At 39.1% G+C, this 12,036-nt stretch overlaps 1 protein-coding gene across 2 annotated transcripts in view; it reads left to right on the top strand.

Moving 5' to 3' along the window:
• FSD2 (fibronectin type III and SPRY domain containing 2) overlaps positions 1-12,036 on the top strand; it is a 74,226-nt gene that overhangs the window by 23,927 nt on the left and 38,263 nt on the right. For both annotated transcript variants that reach the window (XM_078151110.1, XM_078151109.1), the window contains 2 exons: positions 3,933-3,955; positions 9,299-9,420. In XM_078151110.1, coding sequence (XP_078007236.1) covers positions 3,933-3,955; positions 9,299-9,420 — 145 coding nt within the window. The remainder of the gene's footprint in view (positions 1-3,932; positions 3,956-9,298; positions 9,421-12,036) is intronic.

The raw sequence follows: 12,036 nt of genomic DNA, 5'->3' as shown, positions 1-12,036 counted from the left end.
GAACTGCCACAGAGGTGATACATCTAGGCCTCACCATCGTTTTTCAGGCTAGCTTCAGAGACAGGGAATGAGTTGTCTAGAATCTCCTGGATAGTTGTGGAGCCAGGCTTCTGAGACCCTATCCAGTATTCTTTGCATTATGCTACATTTCCTCTTTTTATGTTTGTTTGTTTGTTTTTGCTTTTTGGTGAGGCAATCAGGGTTAAGTGATTTGCCCAGGGTCACACAACTAGTAAGTGTTAAGTGTCTGAGGCCCGATTTTAACTGAGGTCCTCTTCAAGACTGCTTTCCTTCTCTGATCACTGATTTTACATGTCTTATTACTCTGATGTATGTGTGTGTGTGTATATATATATATATGTATAAAAACCAATGGCTTGAGTCACCTTACAAAGAAGCCTCAAAGAACTGAGCATAACAACAACAACAACAACAACAAAAATCCAGCAACAACAACTGACATTTACACAGCACTTTAAAGTTTGCAAAATGTTTTGTTTACATTATTTCGTTTGATCTTCGCAGTAGCCCAGTCAGGTTAAGTGCTATGGATGTTGTTATCTCCATTTAACATATGAGGAAACTAAGGCTGAGATATTGCCCAGGGTCACAAAGATGGTGAATGAATGTTTGGGCATGAGATTTGAAGGTCTTTCTGATTTCCAAGTCCTTGGGAGATGCTCAATCCACTATGTCACAAAGGGAGAAGCATATTTCTTCAGAGTTAGGGGCCAAGAAAGCACTGTGATATATCTAGCCAAGTAGCTCACAAGGTTCATAGTGGTGGATTCTTCCTAGTAACAAGGAGAACCCCCAGTTGACAATGGGTAACACAACTTTGAAGAATCTGGATTGTATATTTATAGGTTAATAAACTTCTAATTGAGAAGTAAAACCTTGCTACCTGGGAAACTTTTTTCCGCTTGGTAATTATATCACCCTATTATCCATGGCTGAGATTTTATTTTTCACCTGAGGATGGGGTCACATCAAGCATTCTGTTTTGTTCTCTTGCTCATTTTCCCCGACAATTCACCTAAATAGCAGAATGTTCTGAAACATACCCCCTAGTGACCGATTAATGATCCCATTAGCCTTCCCCATCCAGAGGCACCATTTTCTTTGGCAGGTGCCCCTTTGGGGGAAATAATAGGTATTTTCTAAAGCAGCATTGGGCCCTCTTAATCCGAGCTGCCTTGTGACCCTGTGCGTGGGTGCTTTTCTGCACAGCAGCGGCTCTGGATTTGGACGGGGAGGGGGAAGGTTCACATGCCAACACCCTCCTACTTTCATTGTCAAGCCACTTTGGGGCCTTTCTAGTCTTCTCACCATTTGACATTGTGCCTCTTCCCTTTCCTTTCTTCTCTCAAGGCCAATCCCTGTGTTCTCCTTGACTTACCTCAGCCAGCGCTGCAGTCATTCCCCTTTGCAACCCTCCCTGGGTGTAAAACAGCAGATGTGAGCAGCCGAAATTGTTTTTAGCAGCTGATACAACCTGAGAAGTATAATTTCAGTAATCTCCAAAGTAGCTGGGGCAGACAGTTCTTTTCACTACAGAGCAGGGACCAACTTTGAGCACTCCACTCTTTTGGTGGTGTTAAGCCTTCTACTAAAAGAAAAGGAAAAAAAAACCTAAATTAACACACAAACAAAAAATACTCCCGAATGCCCCATTCCAGGAGAAAGAGAAGCTTAATGTTTTAATTATTTCCAGATTTCAGGAAGCTTCTCCAATTTGTCCTAGGTGGTTTATTTTCTTTCAAGGAGTGTGACTTCGCTCCAGTTGTTTTTCTCCTGGACTTATCTGGGTTCTTCAATAAGGCTTCTTTTGGTTATAGGGTAAACAGTGTCTGTCACTGTAAACAGTGGCCAATTTGCCCTTTTGAATCAAGAACCTAAAAAGTAGATTAGTGGACATGGCATACCCTGATATTAAGGCTTCTGATAAGCATTAAAATAAAAAGTGGACAGCCTAGGGATGAATATATCTCTAAGGCAGATTCTTTATTCAAGTTTTCAGTAGGGCAAAATGCAGTAATGTTAGAATCCTTACACAACATCACCAATGAAGCTGTATTTCTGAGAGGCAGGATGGCATAGTGGATAAAGTGCTAGATGTGGAGTCAAGAAGAGCCAGGTTCAATTTCTACCTTAGAAACTTACCAGTTGTGTGATCCTGGGTAAGTCACTTCATTTCCTCTGTGCCTAAGTTTCATCATCTATAAAATGAGGTAGTAGGATTTGATGGACTCTAATGTCCTTTTCAGCTCTAAATCTTTATCCTCCGTGAAACCCCAAATGATATTTCAACCATATATCAACTATATACCAGGCAGAGATGGTAGGCCATTTATTCATTGTCATTATTATTATTATTGTTCATTCTACCTAAACCTTCCAAATCTGCTTGCAAGTTACTTCAATTTCTGTAAAACTTTGCTATTAATATAATTAACCACCAAATTATAGCCTGTTGTTACAAATGGTTTGCAGTTTTCATAGCGCCTGAAGGGAGTGCATTAACAGCCCATTTTTCATTTTCCTTAGCTCAAATTAGAAAATCAAAATTGCTTAAATTTAGCTTTGCTTAAACTGGGCTGTCACTTGCTACAGTAATGAGTAGCTGCTTATGTCCTCAAATAAGTTTAATCTACTTCTGGCAGCTTTGGGTTTGGGGGATAGGGAAAGTGTTTTGGTCATCATAGTACCTTGCCCATAGTTGGCACTCCTTAAACATTTGTTGAATTTAATTGAATATTTCTCCTGAAGAGATGGATTGTTCCATTTTGGTATGTGGGGCAAGTTTCAAAGTACATGGCTGGGGAAGTAACATGAAAGACAACCCTCAAACCAATTTTAAGGACTATTTCAGTTGAAAAGAGAATGAAATAAAAGGCCACAAGGTAGCAAAGACCCTTAAGACACTGTGAGAAGGCTGCCACTGGGGGCACTGGGTGGGTTTGGGTTAAGGAGGAGCTTGCCTGGGTTATGGCCACCAGGAAGAAGGAACCACCGGAGAGCTTTCTATTTTAAATGAATGATCTTCATAAAAATTTTAAAATTAAAATTTTTTTCAATCAGTAAAAATAAGCCTTCCCCCAAATTAAAAATGAAAGAAAAAAAAACTATTAATATTCTTGTTAGTTAGGTGCTGAGAGGCATCCTGGTGTAGTGGATAAAAAGTGAGCCTTTAACTCGAAAGGACCTGAGTTTAAGGCCTGCCTCTATCATATGACCCTGGGCGAACCGCTCAATCTTTCAGGGCTCTAACTAAGACTCTAAATAGCAATGAAAAGGCTGATCCTCATTGGTAGAAGGAGTTTCCTCACCTGACAGTTCCCTATACCACTGCAATCACAAACCCAGTCCTACTTCCCTAATCCTAAATAAACTGGATGCTTTTATGCTACTAGAGGGATGTAGATGTTGTTGGCATCCTCTAATTTCAGTGCTTTTGGACAGAGACCAGGTCATCCCACCCTAGTTATAGATCTGATTCCCCCAAAGGGCCTTGCACATGAGGCACCCAACAAATATTGCAATGGAAGGATTTTTTTCAACAACATAGCCCTAGAAACCACCATGAGATTGGTAGATGCAGAGAGGAATAAGAGGGATTAAAAATACTTTCTCTCTAGAAGGGGAAAGTAGTTTAGAGCCCTTTGTTTTACCTCTCAGTCAGGTGTAGGAGGCTGCTTGAATCAAACCAAATGTAAGGTAAACTTGGTGTTTCAACACTAGCTTTCTACTTAGTTTTAGCATCAACTTATTTTTGCTAAGATTACCTCAATTTGGAATAAAATCTGATTAAATTAACTCTGACATTGTATAGTTCCCTTTTTTTTGCTTTATTTAAAAACTGAATTTCTACTGATGTGAAATATTCATCATTTTCATTTAAATCCCCCCTCTACATTTTCCTCTCTTTCTAGGATGCAGTAACTATGGCTGACAGGTAATATTTGTATTTTGGCATATATTGCATTTTTGTTTCTTTTCCCCACCTCCCCACCCTGCTATATGTCTAAGCACATTCAATTCCAGTTAGCTGGGTTGCCAGGAATTTCTTCTAGGGTATGAATGCTTTAGATTGAAACACAAATGGCTTTAGAATAATAATATTTTATAGCAAGATCAGTCTAATCCCCTCATTTTGAAGATGAAGAAACTGAGGTCCGGAGAGATGATGTAGATAACTAATTATTCAAGATAGCTTATGGCAGAGATAGGAGTGGAGTCCAGACCTAACTCCTAACCTTTCCTATCATTTTATATTTTTTCCACCCATGACTACAACCCTAGTTCAGGTCCTCATCATCTGTCACTTGGACTCCTGCAATAGCCTACTAATTGATGTCCTTACTCTGAGTCCATCCCACTCCACTCCATCCTTCACCCAGCTGCCAAAGCTATTTTCCTAAAGGCTAGTTCTGACTGCATCACAACACACAATAAACTCCAACATCTCCCTGTTATCTCCAGGATCAAATAGAATGTCCTCTGGCTCTTAAAGCTCTTTACAACCTGACCGCTTCCTGCCTTTCCAGTCTTCTTAAGACTTTATCCCACCCTTTGCAGTCTATGGTCCAGTCACATTTGCCCGCTTTACTGTTCCTCACACACAACATTCCACCTCTCACCTCTGTACCTTTGCATTGGCTCTTCTCCATGCCTAAAATGCTTTTCTTCTTCACCTCCATCTCTTAGAGGCCCTAGTTTCCTTAAGATTCAGTTCAATTCAGCTTGAATCCCACCTTCTGCAAGAGGCCTCCCAGTGCCTTCTCATATGCGAGATTACCTTTCATTTATCTCTTGTATGTATGTTGTCATTTTTTGTTTATTTCCCACATTAGGTGAACTTTTTAAGGGCAGGGACTTCTTGTGCTTTCCTTTGTATTCCCAATATGTAGCACAGTGCCTGGCATGCAGCAGATGCTTAATAAATGCTTGTTGATTGATAAATCTAGAAAAATAAACATAACTGAGTTTAGATATAGCCAACTCCTTAGAGATATGCTTTTAAAGACTGGAAAGTCAATACCAAAGGGTTTGGAAATAGTTTTACATATTTTAAGAAATACGTATTATATACGTGTGTGTGTGTGTGTGTGTGTGTGTGTGTGTGTGTGTATTAGATGTATATGTACTATAAGAGAGAAAAGGTATTGAAACTTGGGAGCCACCTTCTCTAGGAAGCCTTCGTTGATCACCTCAAGTTATTTAATGTTCTCTCCCTCCTTAAATAAACTTCTAATCTCAGTGGTATATATACATTAAGATCTCACACTCCCATCCCTCACCAGCAGTAGGATGTAAGTACCTTGAGGCCAGGGACCATCTTGTTTTTTTTTTTCTTTGTATCTCTAGTACCTGAGAGGTGGGATGACATAGATGGAGAACTGGCCTCAGAGTTAGAAAGAGCTGGATCCAAGTACTGCCTCTAACACAGGATGGACTATGTAACCCTGGAAAGTCATTTAATCTCTCAAGGTTATGGGCAGCTCTCTAGGACTATGGGTTATGGAGAAGGTGTCAGTTTGTATTGGTAGAGTGAGTTTCCTCCTTGAGGGTTCCCTATCTCAGTAAAATCATAAGTTCTATCCCTATCACCAGTTCCAATCATCAGCCCACACAGTGCCAGGCACGTATCACGCACAATCCCTTCTGTGTGTACTATTAGTAACTTAGATGATTAAACATCAATGAAAAATCAAAACAATATTTAAAAATATTTGTAAATATGAATAAGCTTAAGGAAAAAAAGGAGTTACCACCTTGCAAAAATCAATTGCTTTAGAATTTATTTTATCGGTATTTGTAAAACAAAATTTCAAAATACCAGACTAGATATACTAAGTATACTAGGTATACTAAGAAATTCACAATAGCAAAAATGGAAAAACTGTGTCCCTGTAAGTCTGTATTTTGGTTGATTTGTTGGTTTTGGAATTAGACCCTTTCAGAGTTTGGGTGTATGCATATGTGTTCACCTGCACGCACAATTCCACATGTCTGTGTCTCTATTTCTCTTTCTACCTCTTTTTATCCCTGCTGTGTGTGAAGTGATCTGTTTCCCTGCAAAGTTGTTTGTTCTGTTTTTAGATACAGACCTTAGAAGTATAAGGTACATTCACACACACACACATACACCTACACACCTACACACCTACCCCTCAACTCCATCCCACCCCAATCCTGGGGATTAGCTACCCTGTGACTAGCCAGTATCAAGGGCTCTACCTTTTTAGAGGTTGTTCTGCTTGGAAGGTGCTTCTGGGTCTCTCTAGTCTTTCCTTGACAGATATAGCTAAACAGCTATCTAAAGGAAGTCCACTCCTCAGCAAACACCCAAAATATACAGACCCCTGCAAGAAACAAAACAAACTAGCATGCAGGAGGATGAAAAAAGGATCAGCCACCAGACATACCAGGACTGAGCTTTCTTGGACATGCTATTCTGTTCAGCATATCTTTGCCACATCAGCACTCAGCAACACAGAAAACTACTGCAAACTAGTTGCTACATATACAACCACAACCTAGTGGGTTGTTCCTCATTGGACTCTTAGAGTGGCTCTGCAGGACTTAGTAGAAGGATGTGATGATGCCTGGTATGATGCCTGAGATGATTTTTATAGCTGCCAGGAAGGGAGGATGAGATGGGAGAGAAGAGGGGAGCTGCCCAGTTATAGTGTGCAACCTATTGCCACTCCCTAAAGCCTGAGGGAACCATGGACAGCATTCAAGTGGTAACATTGTAGTCTTTGTCTTTGTTAATCTGCTTCTTTTTTTATCATTGCATCCCTCTCCCATTCTCTCCATAATTAGACTTGAAGAATATTTTATATTCTGTATTTTATATTTCTCAGTAAGAAATAAAACCTAAATTAAATTACCTTTTATTTACATGGCCTGATTTCTTCTGTAGAATGAAGGAGTAGACTAGATGACATAAGGTTCCTTTATTCTAACACTGATTTTAGGATTATTCCAGTCCTGCTATGAAGCAGCTATCAGACTATGAGTAAGTCACTTGACTTTAATTTCCTCATCTGGAAAAAAGGGTGTTGGACTTGATGATCCTTCTGGCTCTAATATTCTATGATTACTTCTATGAGTACTACTACTACTACTACTACTACTACTACTACTACTACTACTACTACTAGATAAATGAAATCCAAATAGTTGATTAGATAGTGGAAAAAATTAGAGTGGGAGAAGAATCAAAGGAGCTTCAATTAGAATTCTGGATTTTCTACTTATTACCAATGTAACCTTGGGCAAGTCACTTCTCTCTGAGCCTTAGTTTACATATCTATAAAATGAGAGGATTGAGCTATATGATGATCTAAGAAGTCTCTTCCAGCTGTAAACCTATGATTCTGTGTTTTGAGTTTTGCCTTCTCCTTCTTGCCCCAACTATCTAATTAGGAATTGTTTCATAAGCCCAAAGTGGGTGGGAAAAAGAAAGAGAGGTATCTATATCATTTAAAAACTAATAGTCAGCCTAGGCTATGTTTTGGGCTCCTACTCATTAGATTCCAAAATAGCCTTTGCCATAGATTATCTGCCAAAAGTTATGGAATCATATGCTCTTAGAGTTGGAAGTGACCTTCAGGGTCACCTACTCCTACCTTCCAAATAATATAGGAATCTACTCTACTATGTCCCTGATAGATGATAGATAACTTTCAGCTATTGCATGGATATTTTTAGTGATGGAGAGCTTGCCACATCCTAAGCCAAACTTATTCCATTATTGCATGATTCTATTATAAGAAATTCCTCCTTTATAGAAATCTTTCCCAAATCGACCTCTTTGCACCTTTCACTTATTGATGCTAGTTTTGTTCTCAGAATTTTGATGAATGATTCTGTACTCTTAGTCACTTCAGAGGACTCTTTCTTACATGTCTACTTTGATGAAGAGAATGATCATTTTTCAGTTCACAAAACCTTTTCCCCTACATTATCTCATTTGATCCTCATAACAATTCATCGAGGTAGACAGAATATTATTCCAGTTTTATAGAAAATGAAACTGAGGTTCAATAATTTGACAAGTATCACATTATTAGGAAATGATGGGATTGTGACTAGAAACCAAGTCTTTTGGCCACCTTTCTTAAGTCTATAAATGAGAATCTTGAGAATCTTTATTTGCAGGATTGCTGGCTGTGCAATAGAAGCCATGAAACTACTTTATATAACTTTATGTCAGATGGAACCTCTAGCATGTGCAGCAGTACTGTGTGATGGTATGATTCTAGGCCCCTAAAACTCATAGTCCCACATTGTGTGTAGAGATAAACCAGTGATCAGGGGTCCCACAGCCATGCCTCCCTCACTGTTTCTGGGAAAGAGGAATAAAAAGCATTTAGAGGGAAGAAGAGCATGGAATAGATGTATGTGGAGGGACTATTAGGCAGAGACTCCTTCCTTGCACTACAATACCTTGGAACAGTTCTAGGAGGGATATGGAAGACCCTGAAAGACACATACACAGGTGAAATGGTCTTTGAGAATTCTGACTCATGCTAAAACTCTAGGAATCCTTTTTAGCCCAGGTTAGAACCCGAGGGGCCAGTCCCATTTCAAAACCTTTGAAGTTAGTGGTCAGAAATTCCTGCATATCTCCTGAATCTCTGACCAGGGAGTGCATGCCTATTGTCTGCTTTCCCATGTCCCTCTATCTCACCTTGATTGGAGATGGTTTCTAATGCATCCCCTTATGTCTTTGCTTTGCAAACCTCAAAGCACTCTATTATCATGAATTATTATTGTTGCTTTTATATGTCATTTACCCAGAGCTAGGACAAAACACTTATATGCCCGAGGTAATGTTTGAAAACTATAACTGTACCCCAATTCTCACACTGCTGTTCTCCTCACCACCACCCCTTTTGTGTTGCTGACCAACAGAGATGTTGAGCCTTTACTGTAATTCCTGTGACTTGACATTAAAACAAATACCTTAGTACCATGGACAGCAGAATTCTAACATGTCCTTTCTTGCACACTAACCATGGCTTTCATGCAGGAAGTGCCTACACCTGATTTCCAGCACTGAGCATACTTAAACAGACGAGCAAAGGTAGGCAGAGTTCCAGAATTCCTGTTCACATTTTCTATGCAACCAACAGAAACTTAACACTAAGAAATAAAGATGCACTTTCTGCATTGAATAACAGAACACCTAACTTCCCCTCCATCCATTAGCAATGACAGAGTAGTGTAAGCAGTATCCCAACAGCACCATTCTATGCATTGTTAACATGGTCTTTTAAATGTGCAGACTCGGAGAATTCCTGAAAACCAAAACAGATGTCGAACTTTCCACACATCCAGATTTTGAAGACCAAACCATCGATTTCTCTGACATTGAGCAGCTGATGGATTCTATTAATGCCATTCCAGGTAGTTTTTAATAAATGGACAAGCTTAGAGTCAATTTCAAGTTTGAATACTTGATACTTGGGAAATGTCTATTGTGACAAGCTAATGTTCCTCCACTTATTACCTAAAAGGAAGATTTAAAGCCACATTTTAGAAATCCATTTTTCTTCTAGCCTTCATGTTTTTCATCTTTACCTCCAGAAGCTCTTAAGGGATAGAATTCAGGGTATTACCTGTTGGTGGGTAAATATGCCCATGGTAACTATCTCCTTGGAAGATTTTAAGGCCTTAGATTTGTCACTAGGCAGGATTAAGATGTCATTTTGAGTTCATAGCTGGTCCAGCTTTGTAAAAAGCTGCCAATTCACCTAGTTTGTTCCAGGAAAGTATTGCTGTATTTATTTCTTTAATTGTAGTACTTGTAATTCCCCTAGAGAGGAGGGCTGGCCAAACAAGTTGTGAGGGTCAGTAAAAGCTTTGTACTTATTTGCAAGACCATTGCAGGAAAAGCTGACCCAGTTCCCTTTCCCCATTAGAAGAATTGTTCACCATAAAATCCTGTGGACAGCTATGTTGTAACTATAAAATAATGGCACTGATTAGCATAAACCAGGCATTTAAAAAGAAACACAAACATCCTCTTTAGATTACAACCCCAGGCTTAGCAGTATTCCATGAGAAGGAAATGAACCATTGGCCAGGAACACCAGGAAATGATCTTTTATCCGGATTCCTCTAAGAAACCAAACTCTGATGCTGTAGAATGATAACAGTTTTAACAATGACTCATTTGTGTATGCTTTAAGGCTTGCAAAATGATTCATATCTCTTTCAAGATTTGGGGAAAGCTCTCTTCAAAACCTTAAGGTGATGATGGCCAAATCAGTCCAAATTTAGGATTTCAGAAATCTTGCAAATCAAATTTTATTCCCTAAATCTTCCCCTTCTTTCCCTTTCAGTTAAAAACCAAAACCTGTGTTCCCCCCCAATCCCCACCCCACCATACGGCCCTCCCCTTAAAGACCTCAAATTCTTAGTCAGGGATGTGCCAAACTATTTGATTACAAATTTAGAGGTGAGATCTTGGTATCAGATTAAGATCAAGAAATCGGAGTTCTCTTCCAAACATTATCAGTAACAGCAGCAATAAATCCCAGGGCCATCAGGCTCTCTCATTCCTGTTTTATACTGATAGATTATAGAAATAAATTTGTGTTTCTTCTGTTCTCTTCAAATATGTTTTAAACTATCTGCCTGAAAAGATTGAGTAATCTCATGCTGTTTATTTATTCATTCATTCATTTATTTTATGGAGAGGGGGGACAGGCTTCTGGAAGCTTGCTATAGGGTTACTAAGGAGATCAGCTCTATGGAAATATAGAATAAATAAAAGGAAGCATGGAGGAAAAAAATTATAAAACAGTTACAGAGTTATATTTCTGAATGGAAAAAGACCATCTTGGGATTTTATAGAGACTTGTTATCATACTGCAATGTGCTTTTTCTCCCTTTCTAATTTTGGCATCTTTTCAAAGAAGACATAGGACTCAGAGGAAGCAGGGAGCACCAGGAGTGATCATGGGGTGTGCTAAGAAAGTAATTTAATGCCTTTTCTCTTAGGTATACCTCAGTCTAAAGGCCTAGTCTTCTAGAGAGTACTCAAATGCCTAGAGAAGTTGCCTGCAAAGGCTTTTTTTTTAAACTTTGAAAAACCCTAAAATCCTGAAGTTCAGAAACCAGAGCCAGAGCTACACAACTGTTCTAAAAGTATTTTCTATGTGAAGAAAAGGATCAGAATGAGTTTAAAGGTTGCTTTCTGCTTAAGGAAGAAGGAAGGCCATTATAAGATTAAGCAGTAATTCATCATAGTTAAAGATTAATGAGAAAGATCATAAATTGTAACTGAACATTTATATTTTAAAATCTTGCTCTAAACCACAGGAGTCTTTTAAACATGTTGTGCTGAGTACAAATTAGTGATTAGCTAATAACTACATTTTTGTACTTTTAATTCTTTAATAGAAAAAAGCAGAGTAGAATAGAAACATATTAGCTCATGAGCACAAAAGCCAGGCATTGCCATACACCTACTGGTAGCTATTCAAAAGCCAGGCACACTATTTGAAAAGAAATAAACAGCCTCATGTGTTTCAGCTTTGTAAACCCAAATCTACAAAGGGGTAGCACAGATCTTGCCTCTTCACACTCCTTGTCTCCCCTGCTCCAAATAATGTCTTAGAAGTCAATCGATAGGTAGGGGTGTACCCCACCCTCCACAGGCACCTTGTTCACACCTGTTCTTTCCCAGCTCCCTCCTAACTTCTCTCCTGAATATAGGTTTATTTCCTCTACTTTAGGCTTCCACTCAAACCAAAGGGCTTCCAAGTTTTCTCTCTGTCCCCCCCATACACAGGCAATTTTTCTGAATGATTCATCCCATTCCTCATCAACTCACAAGCTATAGCATGATCACAGTTCTCTTACTCCTGTCTCATTTTTGTCCCAGACTTTTGTCCCAGCCCTGAGATTCTGTCATTCTTAGTAAGGCAGACAGTCCCTTGCTGGGGTAACAATCAGGTAGACTCTCTCTGGCCCTCAGCTTTTTAGGTTGAGAATATCAATAGATCCAATTCATAA

Source organism: Phascolarctos cinereus, unplaced genomic scaffold, assembly GCF_003287225.1.
Source record: "Phascolarctos cinereus isolate Bilbo 61053 unplaced genomic scaffold, phaCin_HiC Scaffold_3;HRSCAF=262, whole genome shotgun sequence".
Classification (NCBI taxonomy): Eukaryota; Metazoa; Chordata; class Mammalia; order Diprotodontia; family Phascolarctidae; genus Phascolarctos; species Phascolarctos cinereus.
The sequence above is the reverse complement of the archived record's forward strand: the minus strand, read 5'-3'. Positions and strand labels throughout refer to the sequence as shown.